Below are 18,897 nucleotides of genomic sequence, written 5' to 3' on the forward strand. Positions count from 1 at the left end.
AATGAGGGGCGAGTCTCTGCCTCAGGCCTGGAACGGCCTCCCTCTTCACATCCAACAGGCAATTACTCTCCCAACTTCAAAGCCTTATTGAAAGCATGCCTCCTCCAAGAGGCCTTCCCTGACTAAACCCTCATTTCCTCTTCTGCCACTCCTTTCTGCATTGCCCTGATTTGCTCCCTTTATTCACCCCTCCCTCAGCCTCAAAGCACTGATGTACCTAGCCATAATTTATTTATATTAATGTCTGTCTCCCCCTCTAGACTGTCAGCTCGTTGTGGCCAAGGAATGTGCCTACCAACTCTGTTATACTGTTATATTGCACTCTCCCAAGCTCTTAGTACAGTGGTATATACAGAGTAATTCTTGATAACTATAATTGATTGAGTCATAGAAGACATTTTGGAGGAAGTATGATTTTAATAGGGCTTTGAAGGTGGGAAGAGTTGTGGCCTTTCAAATATGAAGGGAGAGGGAGGTCCAAGTCAGAGGGAGCAAATGTATAAGGGACGGGGGTAGGCTAGTCCCAGCTTTGTAAGGAGGGGAATGCCTGATAGGGCTCTACCACAGTGGTGAAAGTTCCTGACTTTTCATTCACCTGGTGCCTTCCATGAGGTGGACAACCCCATAGGGAATCCTGCAAAACAGTGGGCTAACATGAGCGGTGAAGATGGCAGTGGCCACAGAGGCAACTACTTGCAGGGTTATGGCACTAGGGCCCAGCATCCGCACTCTTCTGCGGTCAATTTGGCCATTAATATGTTCTACACATTAAAAAAAAAATCAACAACCACACAGCACAGTTTTGCATGCACTTCATTACATGTCGCACCCATGCTGGCCTATTTGCTTGTTGCATTCTGTGTCCCAGTGAAGGTGACAAGCAGAGGCAAGACCTAGAATGGTGTGCAGGGATGCAAGGTGAAAGGAAATTTTACAACAATTTTTGCACAAAGCCTGCTGCTAGGAGGTACAATTACAGCAATTCATAAATCAGTGGAAAAATGTAACTGCTCTTACCTATTTGGATATTGTACTCACGTGCAATGCGAGATGCTTTATATTTTGAAGCCTTTTCTCTGGGTACTGGACTTAATTCCAGTTACCCGTGTCTCTGTGACACATTACTGTACTTCATGGTGATTCATTTGACTTGTTTGAAGCCCACCCAACGCTTCGGCTCTGCAAGGCATGCAGAGTTTGCTCCATCTATGAGGTGACACTGTTTGCTCATTTCTATAGACATTCATATCGGCCATCACTGAAGGGCAGATACAGAAGTAGCAGTGTTATTTATCGAGCATTTATTGACTGAAAGACAGTGTACTAATTATTTGAATATAGTAACATTTCCCTAGAACCCATTGGAGTTGTTCCAAAGGGGTTGCCATAGTGGTCTAAAACCAAAGTCTAAAATCATTCCCATTTGTGTTTTCACAATTGGGCTTTTATCATCCAAAAGCCTGGGAGTCAGGAGACCTGGCTTCTAATCCCTGCTCTGCTACTTGCCTGGTGTGTGACCTGGGGCCAGTCAGTTAACTTCTCTGTGCCTCAGTTTTCCCATTTATACAATGGGTATTAAGCACCTCTTCTAATAATTGTGGTATTTGTTAAAAGCTTACCATATGTGAAGCTCTGGGCTAGATACAAGATGACCATGTCAGGGACTCACAGTCACAGTTCTCCCTCTTAGACAGTGAGATCCACTGCATTTACCCCAGCGTTTTGTACACTGCTTGGTACATAATAAATGCTTAACATATGTGACAATTTTTTTTTATATTCACTTAACAACAACTGTATGCAGATCTCTCTGCGAGGTCCTTGGGGACATACAGCTGAAATCGAAGACATGGTACCTGCCTCCTAGGTGCTTACAATATGGTTTTCACCTGCGACTTATGTTAAGCATTTAGGAAAGACAAGTATTGAACTGTAGTCAAATTTAAGCAGCTGAAGTAAATTGTAAGGATAAACTGCCCCAAAGGTGATGGTTAAATGCGGGATAAAAGGTGGGAGAAAGAATAAGGAAACTACTCTCTTTTTTGTCATTAAAAATCATATAAGTTCATATCATTCTGGAATTATGTGCATGCTGCCTGGAGCCAGGGGGATGGACTGGATGACCTCTTGAGGTCATAGCTTGAAGTCCCCAAGGTACAGCAACTGTGTCTTCTTCCCACTAGCATATTCTTTCCCAGGGCTTAGTATAGTGCTCTGCACACAGTGGCACTTAATAATGATTATTACTATTAGTATTTCAGCCTTGGGATTCTATAGGTTGAGTTCTTATGGAGAGGATTCTGTTTGCTCTTAGATTTGGAAGAAGAGTGCTAACTCCTAAGAGGCCTCTTTTCATGAAGAAGGTCCTGACGGCTGCAGTGCTAGTTGACATTGCTGACTCTGCAAAGCGCTGCACCTATAAAAATCTAAAAAACAACCCCATCGACTTCCCTCGTTGACTGGGAGCTCATCCTGGGCGTCTGCTCCTTTTGTGCTTCTCGCCCAACAATAATAATGATATTTGTTAAGCACTTACTCTGTGTCAGGCCCTGTTCTAAGTGTTGGGGTAGATACCAGGTACTGAAGTTGTCCTATGTGGGGCTCACGGACTTAATCCCCCTTTTACAGATGAGGTAACTGAGGCACAGAGAAGTGACTCCCCCGATTAGACTGTAAGCCCGTCAAACGGCAGGGACTGTCTCTATCTGTTGCCGACTTGTTCATCCCAAGCGCTTAGTACAGTGCTCTGCACATAGTAAGCGCTCAATAAATACTATTGAATGAATGAATGACTTGCCCAGGGTCACACGGCTGATCAGTGGTGGAGCCGGCATCAGAACCCACGATCTCTGACTCACAAGCCAGGGCTCTTTCTTCATTCATTCAACTGTATTTATTGAGCGCTTACTGTGTGAAGAGCACTGTACTAATAATAACAATAATAATTATGGCATATTTTGAGCACTTACTATGTGCAAAGCACTATAATAATAATAATTGATGGCATTTGTTGAGTGCTTACTATGTGCAAAGCACTGTAATAATAATAATAATAATAATAATAATAATGATGGTGGCATTTGTTGAGCGCTTACTATGTGCAAAGCACTGTAATAATAATAATGATGATGGCATTTGTTGAGCGCTTACTATGTGCAAAGCACTGTAATAATAATAATGATGATGGCATTTGTTGAGCACTTACTATGTGCAAAGCACTGTAATAATAATGATGATGGCATTTGTGGAGCGCTTGCTATGTGCAAAGCACTGTTCTAAGCGCTGGGGTAGATACAAGGTGATCAGGTTGTCCGACATGGGGGTCACAGTCTTCATCCCCATTTTCCAGATGAGGGAAGTGAGGCCCAGAGAAGCGAAGTAACTACCTCAAAGTCACCCAGCTGATAAGTGGTGGAGGTATGATTAGAACCCATGACCTCTGACTCCCAAGCCTGGGCTTTTCCCACTGAGCCACGCTGCTTCTCTGTACTAAGTGCTTTCTTCTTCTCAAGGGCTTCGCCCAGTGCTCTGCACCCATATAGGCATGGCTCAGTGGAAAGACCCTGGGCTTGGGAGTCGGAGGTCGTGGGTTCTAATTCTGACTCTGCCACTTGTCAGCTGTGTGACTTTGGGCAAGTCATTTCACTTCTCTGGGCCTCAGTTCCCCCATCTGTAAAATGGGCATTAAGCCTTTGAGCCCCACTTGGGACAAGCTTATCAGCTCGTATTAACAAATACCATCATTGAGAAGCAGCGTGGCTCAGTGGAAAGACCCCGGGCTTGGGAGTCAGAGGTCGTGGGTTCTAATTCTGACTCTGCCACTTGTCAGCTGTGTGACTTTGGGCAAGTCATTTCACTTCTCTGGGCCTCAGTTCCCCCATCTGTAAAATGGGCATTAAGCCTTTGAGCCCCACTTGGGACAAGCTTATCAGCTCGTATTAACAAATACCATTATTGAGAAGCAGCGTGGCTCAGTGGAAAGAGCCCGGGCTGGGGAGTCAGAGGTCATGGGTTCGAATCCCCCTCTGCCACTTGTCAGCTGTGTGACGGTGGGCAAGTCACTTCACTTCTCTGGGCCTCAGTGACCTCATCTGTCAAATGGGGATGAACTGTGAGCCTCACGTGAGACAACCTGATTACCCTGTATCTCCCGCAGTGCTTAGAAAAGTGCTCTGCACATAATAAACGCTTAACAAATACCAGCGTGGCTCAGTGGAAATGAGCCCGGGCTTGGGAGTCAGAGGTCATGGGTTCTAATCCCGACTCTGCCACTTGTCAGCTGTGTGACCGTGGGCAAGTGACTTCACTTTTCTGGGCCTCAGTGACCTCATCTGTCAAATGGGGATGAACTGGGAGCCTCACGTGGGACAACCTGACTACCCGGGATCTCCCCCAGCGCTTAGAACAGTGCTCTGCACATAGTAAGCGCTGAACAAATACCAACAGGTTTATTATTATACGATCGATGTTGCTTTTTTTTTTTTTTTTTTTTTTGCGGGCTCCGAGCGCGAGCCCCAGCAGGTCGGTCCCGCCTGGGGCGCGAGGGAGGAGCGCGAGGGAGCGCGAGCCGCCCCCCTCCCCGCCGCGGGGCGGCGCGAGCCCCGGGCCCCAGGCGGGCGCGCGAGGCGCGGAGCGCGAGCTCCCGCATTCGAACCTCCCTCGCAAAGACAGTCTCCGCCCCACAATGCACCGCGGCGGGCAGCCTTTGAAAAAGCGGCGCGGCTCATTCAAGATGGCGGAGCTCGACCAGTTGCCTGACGAGAGTGAGTAGCACCTCAGCCCTCCCCCCCTCCCCCTCCCCGCCGGGTCCCCGCCTCGGGGGCCAGCCCCGGCCCGAGGCGCGGCGCGGGGGAGGCCCGGGCTCCTCCTCCCCGTCTCCCCTTCGGACGGGCGGGCTGGAGGGGAGCCCGGGTCCCCTCAGGGTGGCCGCCGCCGCCGCCGTCGTCGTCGCCGCCGCCGCCGCCGCCTTTGTTATGGTGCCCGTGTGTGGGGGGTTGTGGGGTTGCCGGGGCCGGAAACCGAAAGCCCCGGCGCCGGGGCGGAGGCTGCCCTCGGCCCGGAGCGGGGAGCCGCCCCCCGTGTCCGCCGTGCGTGTGTCCCCCCGCCCAACCCGCCCCCGGAGCCGCCTCGGGTCCCCGCACCGCCCGGCTCCCACAGACGATCCTCGGGGCTTATGTAACTCGCCCGACCCGGGCCGTGGGAGGGCGACCGCGCTGGGGACGAGGAAGCCCCTCCGGCCGCTTGGGAGCCACCCCCTCCATCCCCCGCTGGAAAGGTTTCCGTGTCAGGGGCTCGGGCCCCGGCGCCCCTTCCCTCGTACAGGTGTCCGAAGGGGACCCCGCAAACCCAGCCGTCCGGGCCACCCCGTAGGCCCACCCCCGCAGGGGGGGGGATACACGGACTCGGGGGGTCCCCGGGGGGTCCCCGGGGGGTGGGCGGACCACTTGGACCTGTCCAGCAGAGCGCACAGGTGCAGGTGCTGACAGCTACTTGCAGCGTATGTGCCATTTGACACCTCCTCGCTCGCAGGACTCGCAGTCTATAGGGTCACTACTCAGACGTGGGAGGGGTCGACCCCCTCTACGCCCACCGCAGACCGGGGTGGGGGGTGTCGCCCCCCCCCCCCCCCGTAGGTCCAGCAGTTACAAACTGGAAACACGTTGGCAGACTTGGGCTCGGGAATGCCTTAAAAATTCCTCCACATGTTTACGTGTAAAATGATCATGGGACTAGGCTGTCGGTCGGGGGAGGGTACGCGTGCTCCGTGGGCCCGTAAAACATGTAGTTTTAAACACCATTTTCCTTATAGAGAAGCAGCGTGGCTCGGTGGAAAGAGCCTGGGCTTGGGAGTCAGAGGTCATGGGTTCGAATGCCACCTCGGCCACTCGTCAGCTGGGTGACTGTGGGCAAGTCACTGAACTTCCCTGGAAAGAGCCAGGGCTTCGGAGTCAGAGGTCATGAGTTCGACTCCCGGCTCTGCCACTTGTCAGCTGTGTGACTGTGGGCAAGTCACTTAACTTCTCTGTGCCTCATCTGTAAAATAGGGATTAAAAGTGTGTGAGCCCCACGTGGGACAACCTGATTACCCTGTATCTCCCCCAGCGCTTAGAACAGTGCTCGGCACCTAGTAAGCGCTTAACAAATACCAACATTATTATTCCCTGTGCCTCAGTTACCTCATCTGTAAAATGGGGATGAAGACTGTGAGCCTCATGTGGGACAACCTGATTATCCTGTATCTACCCCAGCGCTTAGAACAGTGCTCTGCACATAGTAAGCGCTTAACAAATGCCCACATTATTATAGGACAAGGAAAAACGGTTGTATATTTTCCACTCGATAACCGTAAGAGTAGGTGATCCTTCCCTTATGCCACCTCATTAGTTTGAACGAACAGGTGGTCGTTTCAGTGGAAGATGTTCAGTAGTATTGATTGAGCGCTTACTATGTGCAGAGCACTGTACTAAGCACTTGGAATCTACAGTTCGGCAACAGATAGAGACAGTCCCTGCCCAGTGACGGGCTCACAGTCTAAACGGGGGAGACAGACAGCAAAGCAAAACAGAACAAAACAAAAACAAGACAACATCATCAAGGTAAAGATAAAGATGTCAGCACTGAATCTGTTGGACACTTGAAAAGTTGGACACTTGAAAAGTTAACTGGGATACTAACAGAACGTAATCTCTGTGGTTTATTTGCTGGATGGGGTTTAAAATAACTGATAAAAATGTACAATCACGGGGTGAAAGATGCAGTATGCAAAGCTGTGGAGTTTACGTTGTTATGATATCAGTGCTCATACTAGAGAATCCCAATTTGGAGATTCCACTAGGCATTACACTTGAGTTTATTCTGTTCATATGTCACTGGTAAATATTGAGTATAAACTTCATGCAAATGATCTTCAGTTTTAAATTTTAAAATTGCGATCTTGCATACCTAGATCCCCCCCCCCACCCCCGCCACTGGCAACTCTCCACCTTTATCAGCACTAGGTACCTTCTATCCACAACTTGCTATAGCCAGCATATCTTACTGCTAGCGTATAACTAAGCTGAGAACAAAAGCATGGGTTTGTAGCCATACATACTGAACATTCACCCACCAATCCAAATTCCCACACAAACATAAGCAAAAAACATAATACAATTTCCCCTTTTTTCCGTCTTTTAAAGGCTCAAGCGCTTAATGGGCAATGAAGGAAAATGTTATATTGGTTGCAGAATTTCTTCTGCATATTAGTTCAGGCATATAAATCCAGTATATTTTTATGTTTACGAACTTCACTTACCTTCCCTATCCATTTGTCACCACATGTCTGTGCCAGCATGCCAGGTTCATGCATCAACCCAAACTTTCACAGTCAGTCGTATTTATTGAGTGTTTACTAAGTGAAGAGCACTGAACTGAGCTTGGGAGAGCACAGTACACAGAATTAGCAGTTACGCTCCCGGTCCATAATGAGCTTAGAATCTAAAGAGGGAGATGGACATTAATATGAGGAAAATAGTAAGTAATAGTGAGGAAGACGTTGAAGAGAGTGCATGCCTGGTGTGAATAACTTTTTGAACACTGTTGTCTCCAGGGCTGCCTCGCCCCCTGCCACAGAATTAGACACGGGCAGAAGAAGAGGCAAGCTCACTCCAACAGAGATGGTTGGGGTACCAAAACCTCTCAGACTGGAGAGGCGGGGGGCAGACCTCACGAGCAGATGAGCCACACCAGCGAACAGTGGTTGAGGATGATCCGAGAGATCCCTGAACTGCCTTTGTCACCGTCCAGGGTCAGAGCTGAGCGGAGCAGGCCGAGCCAACAGAAAACACTGACTAGACAGTAGGAACATGGATGCATAAGGATGTCTACAGTGCAGAGTTGCACAAGTAGAGGAAATACACACTACTGGCAAAACCACACAGGGAAATCAAAGCACCTGCGAGCATAGTCATCTACAGGAAAATGACCACAGTTCTACACCATGATATTCTCACAAGGACACAAATGGACCTGGAGATGAAATTCATATATAGACCCAAGAATATTCCAAGTGGGACAAAAACACACCTTTCAATCAAAAGAGACACACAAGCCCTAGAAGACTGACACAAACATCAGAGTGAGTTAGGAGGTTACAAGGACAAGGAGCAGAAAGAGCAAAGAGGGAAAGAGTTGGAGGAAAGTGAAGGAATAGGGATTAACTGGAAAGAGGAGGAGACTGAGAAGATGAGGCATATGTAGCAGAAAATGCCCACAACAACTCACATACTGTTCCATGGGTCTCAACTACTAATTAATAAATATATATTAAATAGCACTCTTAGAAGCTAGCACATTTCTCACGTTGCTTATGAGATGCAGCTTCCCTTCTCTAGTATCTAAGTATATAAAAGGGTTGGGTGGCTTTGATGATCTGGAGTGTTGAACAGCAGAATAATTCAAGACCCCTTTTTGTTAGAATGCTAAGACCCTCAATTTTGGTTTTGATTACACCAATTTATTTTCACCCAAAATGTATTGGGTTTTATTATGAAAACAATGCAAGTGCGTGTGAAGATAATGGGGATGGGAGAGGAGGAATGCCATATTTCTGCGTTATTATCCAAATGTGTTCTAGAGAGGAGAGAGCCTAAATCACAGGGATGGGCATGGAGCAGTGTTCTGCTTGTCAGTGTGGTGGTTGGTTATTCAAGAGTAGGAAGAAATCTGGAATTGGAGAAATTGGAGTTTTAAATTTCCTGACGTAGAAGAAATCCTTCGTATTGTATTGGGAGGCCCTTGAATGAGTGACAGGGACTATGCCCAACCTAATTTTCCTATATCTACCCTTGTGATTAGTACAGTGTTTGGTATACAGCGCTTAGCAAATACCATAATATTCAGAGTATTACCAGGTTCATACAAAAGTGACTTAAGTCTATCTGCCCTTTCCCCTCTTGTATACCCATTTGTGCTGGTTGTGGGTTAGCAGCATAACATGTTTTTGGCATGGCTTTTTTGTTGCCCATTCCTTTTCTCAAAACAAACCATTTCACCTGTAATTGCTGGTGCTTCTCAGTAGTTACTCTCTACGCAGTATTGCTTGACTCTCCTCTTCAATGGACCTTTATAATCTATCCCCTGACTACACTGTCTGGCGCCACTCCCTCTTCTGCTTGTTTCATTCATTTTGGCGAAGTATTTCGCAGAAACCTCCAGACCACTTCCAGTTGATGGAACCGAGTTTCAATATCACAACTTCCATGTAGGTGGGCTGGCTGGGCTCTAGACCGTGATGGGCTTCTGCACAGTCGGAGAGGTCCAGCCTCAGGATGGCCGATTTTTAAGGGTAGCAAATTTGTTGCTCTGTTTTTTTCATAGTGTTTGGTAAGCACTTACTGTTTGCCAAGCACTGTACCTAGCAGTATGGTAGCTACAAAATAATCAGAATTGGACACAGTCCCAGACCCTCACTGGACTCACAGGTGAAATAAGAAGAGAACAGAGGGAGAATATTTAATCCCCATTTTACAGATGAGGAAACGGTCCCAGAGAAGTTAAGTGACTTGCCCAGAGTCACACAGGAGGCAAGTGGCAGAGCTAGGTTTGCATCACTGTCTCCAGTCAATCAGTGGTGTTTATTGAATGCTTACTTTGTGCAGAGCATATCATAACCTTTTTGGTGACCCTGTTTTGCTATTTGAAGTTAAATATGATAAGTATGATGTATTTATGATGATGAAAGTAGATGTGAGGACAAGCAGTTTTGTCTCAGCGTGTAAATTGGATGTTATGTCCACTCTTTTAGCCTTCTGCTGCTTTCTACAGCCTGATTCTTAGTGACTGTCAGCTCCCCAAGCAAACTTAACATACTTGACCTGACAGAAATGTAATCAGTCAAAATTTATATCCCATGCTTTCTGTGGAAATATTTCCTTCAACATGGTCTTTTGAAATGTAGAATAAAGTCCGAAAGCAAGACGTATAATGAAAATAATTCACGAATCAAATAATTCATTTCTTTGGTGTAAAAATGATGTTGCAAACTTTGGCTCACATGAAATCACTTCAGAAGGAAATTATTAAGTCATCTTTGAGAGAGTATATTTGAGTCTGAAGTGAAGAACAGGTAGATGGCATTTGGAAGCCAATGTAATTAGTAACGGTAGGCTAATAAGTAAATGAGGAATTCTCCAGGACTTATTTTTATTGCACAGTTGCATTGATTGAGCAGAATTTGTTTAAGCAAATGGCTTTGTGACTCCAAGGCTATTTGAGAAAGTCGGCTTGGCTTCTGTGGGAGACGGAAGCAGTTTGGCCATCTGGCGGTTCCCCCACGGACCCTGGAGCTCCAGGAGGTTTTGCAGGCATTTCAGGTGATTTGCAAGAGGAGGATGCCGGGATTGGCTTTTTCTCCCTCGTTCATCATGGCTCCTGTGAATGCCTGTGCTCTGGGAAGGTCTCTTTTTCACCTTCCAGAATCCAGCAGGGGTTTTTTGGGGGGAGTGGGGGAGGGGAGGTGGCGGGTGGGCGGTGGGGGGAGTGACAATCTCATTCTGGTAGCTCAGCATCTTCTCTGCCAGGGTCCTGAATATGTTGAGATGGTAGATCGAAGGCTCCATAGATTGGAAAGTGACTTGGTGGTGATGAATGGGATTCATATCTAACTCTGCTGCCCAGCTCATCTTTCTAAAAGCTTCTGCGACCTGCCTTTCCATTTCCCCAAAGCCTTTTCTCTTTCACACCATTCATTCATTCATAATACATATTTATTGAACACCTACTGTGTGCAGAGCACTGTACTAAGCACTTGGGAAAGTACAGTACAACAATAAACAGACACATTCCCTGCCCAAAATGATACCAAGCAGAAGCTCCTGATTGTTGACTTAGCACAATCAGTGCTCTCCCTCCTATCTATCCATTTTCTTCTCCCTCTGCACTCCATCTCTCCCTCTTCATTTCTGTCAATCTAAACTACTGCCTGTGCCTCATTTTCCTCCCTCGCGCCTCCCAGCTCATGCACACACCCTTCCCCATCCCCTTTCAAAACTTCCAGACCTCAGTTCTCCCCATTTTTAGTGCTCTTCTGAGTTCACAACTCCTCCAGGAAGCCTTCCCCAATTAATTTATTTTCCCCCCACCTTTCTGATCATATCTTCCCACCACACACATGCACTTTGGACTGTGTCCAACCTGATTAACTTGTATCTACCCCATTGTTTAGTACAGTGCCTGGCACATAGTAAGTAACTTAACAGATAGCATAAAAAGGGCAGAAATGGATTTCTCTTAGAATGTGTCTAGATGGAGGGCAACTGATGTAGGAACTAGAAGCTGGGTTCCTTTTTTCACCTGAAAAAGGAACACTGTTCTAAGCACTTGGGAGAAGTGATGCATTATCCATTCAATTCATTCAGTTGTATTTATTGAGCATTGTGTGCGGAGCACTGAACTAAGCACTTGGGAGGGTAGGATAACAATAAACAGACACATTCCCTGCCCACAACAAGCTCACAGTCTAGGGAGGAAGACAGATATTAATATACATAAATAAATTACAGATATATACATAAGTGCCATGGAGCTGGGACTGGGCATGAATGAAGGAAACAAGTCAGGGCGATGCAGAAGAGAGTGGGAAAAGAAGAGAGGAGGGCTTAATCAGGGAAGGCTTTTTGGAGGAGATGTGCAGGTTTTTCCAATGTGGACTGCACTTTTAGAAAGATGACTAAAGTGATTTCATAACTACTGGCCATGATTTGTATGCAAATTTAAGAATAGCAACTTTTGTGTAAAAAATGCCTTTTTGCATAATCTTCTCTATTAGGTATGTGTATGGTAGAGTTAGGTAGAGAATAGTTTTTGTTGCAAAGATAGGAAAAAGCCTCCCTACTTTGTATCTATGACTGTTAACCAAGAATTGTATCATCTGTGTTTCCATTTTAAACATATATAAAATAACTCAAAAGTACTTCACCCCTCTAGGTGATGGTGGTTCTCTTCTGGTCCTTCAATGTAGGAAGCTTTCTTGGCGTGGCTGGCAGACTTAAGGAAATCCTGTTCTGCCATCAACTTATGTGACCGTGGGCAAATCCCATGATTTTTAAGTGCTTCAGCTTCTTCATGTTTTGAGATGGGATAATAAGTCTGATCTTCCTTAGAAGGCATTAAAGTGAACAAAATATGAGGTATTTAAGGGCTACCACTATTTTCTAGTTGAATGTAGATTAGAAAAACAGAAAAAGGCGAGGCAATTTAATGTCTTCCAAAGAAACAATCACAAATAAAAAAACATGCAGGAATACTTACCATTTTGTTTTGTTAAAATTCTCCACACTCTTCAGACATTTTGGACTCTTCATGTGCCTTTCGTATTACTTTTTCCCCCCACATAATAGATTACAAGTACAAGATGAAAGGGAAGCAGTGTTGCCGAGTGGAAAGATTCCAGGCCTGGAAGTCAGAGGACCTGGCTCTGCCACTTGCCTGTAGTGAGACCATGGACAAGTCACTTCACTTTTTGGTGCCTCAATTTCCTCATCTGTACAATCAGTCAGTTAGCAGTATTGAGAGCTTACAGTGCGCAGTACATTGTACTAAGCACTTGGCAGAGTACAACAGAGTTGGTAGACCTATTCCCTAACCACAAAGAGTTTACAGTAAAATGGGGATTACATACCAGTCTTCCTCCCACTTAAACTTCCAGCCCCATGTGGGAAAGGGACCATGTCCAACCTGATTATCTTGTATTCTACACTGTAGAATACACCAGTGTTTGGCATATTGAAACAAATACCACAATTATTATTGTTGCTACTGTTATTAATAACCTAGGTAATTATGCAACTGAGACATGTCGATAAAATGTTTGTTGTAAATTTCTCCCTAGCACTGTATGTATCAAATCAGAATGCCTAAACAGTGGCAAAATTACCTCGCTTTGTCCTTAGATATGTGATCTAGTTTCCAAATAAATTTTTAATGGAGATTTGGGACTGGAAGAATCATCAGTAATCAGAGGCTTTCCACAGTGAGACCCTTGCAGATGTGTGTAGAGGTGTGTGTATATGTGCAGTGCTGTAATTTCCCAAGCACAACGGTTATCTCAGTAACACTCATGGATACCGTCTCACCTCCCAGCCGTGTTGTCTTCAAACTAAAGGACAACTCTACTCTGGGTGCACTTGTAGAGTAATAAGGGTGTTGAAAATCCCAATGGTGGTCCCTGCCAGCCTGGTTGCTGATTGAACATGGGCATGCTTGTGGAAGCATGCCCCGGCACTCCTGTTGGGCCCCAAAAGAGGAGCCATGAGCATGAAGAAGTTCACTGCCAGAACCTCTGCCAGCTCCACTAGTCTGAGCCTGAGCCCTCAGAACACGTGTTTTGAGCTGGGAGGTACTGCAATATAGCTCCTCCTCCTCTTCTAGAGCACAAATACCAGCTCGTGGCCTCAAGAGTCCCCTCATTGGACAGCTAAGGTCCATGTGGGTGGACTTGATGGGTGGCCCCACTCTGGGAAGACCTGAAAGTGGGAAGCAACAGGTGATGCAAACCCCTGTTTCCAGAGCAGTCTCAAGTGAGCACTGGCACGCCTGTGTGACTGCATGCATGTCTCTGGAAATTGGAGAATGTGATTGTATGTGAAACAGAGAGGGAGGGAGGGGGGAGAGAATAAGAATGATTGTGTGTGTTTTTTGTAGGGTGACAGCAGAGGAATGAGTAGTTTACACAAAAGATTAATTTTTAACTGAGAAAAAGGAGCGTGAAAACTAGAAGCGATGAGTGTGGAAAAAGGGATTGGAAAGTGGAGCCGGGGTGGGGGGGAGTGTAGCTTGTAGACAACCTATTTTAAAATCCATGAAGGCTTCACAAATCTAGGCTAGACCTTTTTATATTCTCTTTAGCAAACGGTTAATCTGCCAATATATGTAAAAACAGAGTGATTGATCCAAAGCCTGTTTCTGAAACACTCCCCATCAGCCTTGTTGCCACTGCCTTTTTCTCATCGTGGCAGGCTCCGGGACTTACTGTTACCCTTACTGGCATCTGTTAGCCAGGTCCCTGAGCCAAACTTAACAGAAGTTCTCAGACCCAGGTCAAGAAAAACTTATTTCTGTGACAGAATTAGCATAGATTTGTGTATGAATTTACTTGCACTTAATCCATTTGTGTGGTGAATTATCACTTTCTACTGTCATCGAAAAAGATTATCAGTTGTTTAGTACATCACAAATATCTTTTGGGTTTTTTTCCTCTATCCTGAAAGGAATATGGCGTTTCCTTAGATAGTTGACACCCATCATCAGTTTTTTTTCTGATGTCTTTTGTGACTGTCATGATTCTTCTTGCTCCAGTATTGTAGTCCATTGGCAATTCAATCATATTGAGTGCTTCTTGATTGTAAAACACTGTGCTAAGCTCTAACAGTAGACATATTCTCTGCCCACAACGAGCTCACAATGAAAGTGGCCAGTGCAGGCCAAATGGGTATTTCAGAATTGCCAGGTAGGTGCCCTCTGGTACTGGTGACTTGCTTACGTCTAATTTATCATTTTCTTCTTAAACATCCCAGGTGGTCACCATAATTTGATCCAGATCCTTTGTCAGTTAAAATAAATAATTTGTGAGGGAATCTCTTCAATATCTGCCTCAGCAACCTGGGAAACTTAAGGACTATGCCTCTAGGCTTCCTATTAATCAGGAATATTTATTAAGCACCTACTCTATGCAGAATACTGTATTAAGCAGTACAGTACAGATGGTAGTCAGGATTCCTGCCCTCAAACAGTTTGTGATCTTGACTGCAGTCCCATCCACTCTCATCCCACTACACCTCAACTCACACTCTGTATTCTCCCCGTGGTAACCTTTTCTCTGTGCCTCATTTTTTATTTTCCCATCTCTGACCCCTTCCTTGCTCATTGCCTTCCTCCTTCCCAAAACTCCTTCCTCCAAATCCACCAGACCACAGGTCACCCAGTTTTCAATGTCATTAAAAATTCCACCTTCCCTAAGAGGCTTTTCCTGATTAAGTTCCCCCATCCCGGGTCATGTCCATGCAAAAACTGCCTTTAGACTTATGTCTGTATACCTTACCATTTCTTAATTAGATTAATTTACCCTATCTTGTCATTTATTTATCTCTCCAAACTTTTCCTATTTATCCTGGTGGAGTCTTCTCTGCAGAAGCAGCAGCATAGAGGCAAAAGCCGAAACTATGAAGGAAGAGGTCAAGGGGCTGGACAACCCTCTAAACTCTAAGCTCTTCATGAGCAGGGAATGTATCTGTTTATTGTTGTATTGAATTCTTCCAATCGCTTAGTATGGTCTGTGCACACAGTAAAGAGATTAATAAATACGATTGAATGAATTGAGGCATCATTCATGAAGAGCACCATCTCTAGAGGACTCTGTCTGCCTCCGCTAATGCTATAACTGAGCAGTTCTAACCTTCCAGGAAAGAGTCAAACCTCACTTCTTGAGGGGTTGAGCTGCCACAGAAAAGACAGCCCTAAGAAACATTTTTTCAGGCCCAAATCTGCAAAGCAGCAACATGGCTCTCTCCCGGAATTTGGTCCAACATTGCTGCTCAGATTCAGCAGCAATGGGAGAACCATTTTGGATTCTCCATCGTCCACCACCCAAAGCATTATTGTTCCTTTCCTCAGGGTTCCCATAAGCAGAGAAATGTCCCGTTTCCTGATCCAGCAGCTCTCCACTTTGGGAGAAACACTGTCTGTTGTGATGATCTTTCTCTGAAAGCGATAGTGCAGGTCAGGGCTCACAGTGCAGGGCTGCCAGGACTGCAAGTTTGGAGCATGCAACCTTCATCAGTCCTTTACTAAAAATTGCTTCTGCCCTGATAATATGCTGTGGAATTGTTAGGTGAGTACATTGAGAGGAAAAATGCAATGCAAACTCTTTTGGGCAGTAAATAAAATCCCTCAGGATCAGCGTCTATTTCCAAAGAAAGGCTAGACAACATTTTGAGCTCACCATCGTGCCTTCTGGAGAGAGGGAGAGTTATTCTAAAGCAGCTTATAAAGCTTTCTATGAAGCCATATCAGGGCAAAATTCAAGCCTGCTTCCCTGAAGCAAATCTTGGGCTCCCAATAGAACAGTATTATTAAGTTCTGGAGTCAGTTGAACAGCATTGGTCCACAAATACTGGAAGCTTCCAGTGAATATTTTCCATATTGTCAGAAATGTAAAAACTTTTTAGCTTTTGCTTTTTGTATGTTTTCTAAAAAGACTGAAGAGATTTTGATTTTTAAATACTGCGTTGTTCCTGGAGCATTCCTTACAATGCAATACAATCTGTAGTGCCTCTGTCCATTTTGTCACTAGAATGTTAAGATTTTTTTCATTTAGAAATTTATTCTAACCCAAATGTTGTCAAAGGTAATTCATGAATTGTAGTATCTACGTGCTTCCTAGTTGCCAAGCACTTTACGAAGTGCTGGGGCAGACACAGAATAAACAGGTCCCGCAGGGTGCTCTCAGTCTAAGTAGGAAGGAGAACAGGTACTGAATCCCCATTTTGCAGATGAGGGAAGTGAGGCATAGAGAAGTTGTGACTTGCCCAAGGTCACCCAGCAGGTATGTGGTGGAGCTGGGATTAGAACCCAGGTCCTCTGAGTCCCTGACCTGTGTTCTTTCCAGTAGGTCATGCTGCTTCTCTACAGATGGCCCGATACTGTACTTGCACAAGTTCAGTACTGGGCCACCTGTAGGTTTCAGTTCATGTTTATTGGTGATGCTATCACTACTTTCATTCTGACCAAGATTTCAATTATACTCCCATTTATTCAATCATGAAAAATAATTGTTTGACTATTCCATTGTCAGACATTTCTTCACACGGACCCTACTCAGTCAAGCAGTATTGTAAGTTAGCTTAGTGTCATATTGGTACATTGATGTAATATCAGGACCAAGTTGTTTGTGATTCTGTTTCACCTTTTTATGATTCATGAGACTAGTAAAATTGCCTAGGAAGCAGGATGTGATATAGTAGGGGAGCCTCAAGAGCACTACACACTGTATTGTACTGTACTCTCCCAAGCATTTAGTAGAGTGCTCTGCACATAGTAAGCGCTCAATAAATACCATAGATTGTTAGATTGATTAAATAGGACTTTGGTTTGGTCTGGTGTTTGCTGTTTTGTCACCATGCTCAGTGTGAAAGTTTATAAAAGGACACACTAGTCTTCTTGATTCAGTTTTCTAAATCTTTGCTTACTAGAGTATCATTAGACAGCATTAGAGTTTGACAGAATTTCATGTCAGCGTTCAGTACTGTGTTGCAAAAGGTCATTGGATGTATTTAGTGCTGGCTGGTAAATTCCCCTAGTTTTCTGTAGGCTTAACATTAACACTAGGCTGACTCTGGGGAGTGGTTCAAAATCATCTGCCTGTCACCATGTATGTGGGCCTTTAGTGCCCAGTTTCCATGCCTAGCAACTTCCGAATAGCTGCCTCTAAGACTATTCAGTGATGCTAATAACTTGAGTGTCGAAACGTGGGTTTCCTGGAGGATCAATATTGCATTTTAACCCCAGTGCCCAGAATCCTCGCTCTACCCTTCAGCGTAACCGCTTCGGGGAAATTGAACGGGACCGCCCTGCTGCCCAGCCCTGCTTTACCCACCTAATGGTGGAGAATGCCCTGAACTCTGACATAAGGGGCTAAAAACCTGAGACACAACCTCAGAATCTTGATTGATTTCTCAGGAGAGCCTAATTTTCTTAGTTGCCAGGGGCCAGGTTGTCCTAGTGGTGGCAAAGGTATTGTAAAGTCTTTGAAGACAGGATGGAGGTCTTAGTGCTTGTCCCGACATTTGTCTTGCCACAAAGAGAACGTCTCCTGTGCCATAATACTGTTCTGGTTACCAGGGAGTCCCAAGGAGGCATCTTCGTTCTCCAGGCTCTAAGCCTATGGGGTTATGTCACGCTGGATCGGGCTGGCACGAAGCAAATTTTTGACAAGGATAACTGGCACAGGCTCAACACAGACCCTCCGAGACACCCCCTGCCTCCCCATTTTAGAGTTTCAGGCAATAAGGCAAGGGAGATAATTCCGTATGTGTCTGACTGTTCGCTGGGCTGTTGGCCCCACACAGCAGCCCTGAGAGGAGTGCATCTGGGCAATAGTGTCCTTCCTTCCCCTCCTCCTACAAAGCGAGTCCAACATCTGGTTTGGCTTGCTTGAACTCCTTTCTGTGCTGGGTCTGTGCTCCCCTACAGGCTGCTCCTGGTACCCGGACCAGGTTCAGGCCTGAGGCTAGACCAGACCCCAGATTTTGGGGCTGGGCAGAGTTTGGATCTGTCTTAGCATCAGCATAACAACTCTCCACAGCTAAGAGAAAGGGCCTCGGAGGTGGAGGAGCCTGGTTTACCCCATTCCAACCTCCCGAGGCTTGTAGTCGCCCCTTCACCCGCCCTCCCCATAAAGCCACTCAGAGATTTGCAGTTTCAGTCTTGGCAGCCTTTCTGTGAACATCATGACATTCCTCTCAGAAACACCATGGCTTCTGACTCCAGACCAGTTGGGGCTGCAGATACTCAGGAAGTCTTGTGATCTATTCTCAGATATAGGTCGCAAATTGTTGAGTATGTGGACCCTTCCAAAACCTGCAGTCAAGCATCATCATTATCACTGACATTTGAGTGCTAACTGTGCAGAGCACTGTATTAAGTGTTTGGGAGAGCACAATACAATAGAGATGGTTGACACATTCCCCTATGATAACAGAATTGAAAATTTTTGTGTAGTTGTAGAGTCATGTAAGTCCACTCAATGGAATAGTTTTCCACGGTACTGATTACAGGCCTGGTTGCATAAAAATAGAATAAATTGGCATCATTACACAATCCTAATTATTCCATCGGTGATAGAGGGAAGCTGCCGCCAACACT

The 18,897-nt window shown here is 45.7% G+C and overlaps 1 protein-coding gene across 1 annotated transcript in view; it reads left to right on the forward strand.

Annotated features, from left to right (window-relative positions):
- The first annotated feature begins 4,684 nt into the window (after positions 1 to 4,684).
- Positions 4,685 to 18,897, forward strand: part of LIN9 (lin-9 DREAM MuvB core complex component) — a 40,261-nt gene continuing 26,048 nt past the window's right edge. Inside the window, exon 1 of the mRNA XM_001512885.5 lies at positions 4,685 to 4,763. Within this exon, the coding sequence (XP_001512935.2) occupies positions 4,685 to 4,763 (79 nt within the window). The remainder of the gene's footprint in view (positions 4,764 to 18,897) is intronic.

The sequence above is a fragment of the Ornithorhynchus anatinus genome, chromosome 19 (genome assembly GCF_004115215.2).
Source record: "Ornithorhynchus anatinus isolate Pmale09 chromosome 19, mOrnAna1.pri.v4, whole genome shotgun sequence".
NCBI lineage: Eukaryota > Metazoa > Chordata > Mammalia > Monotremata > Ornithorhynchidae > Ornithorhynchus > Ornithorhynchus anatinus.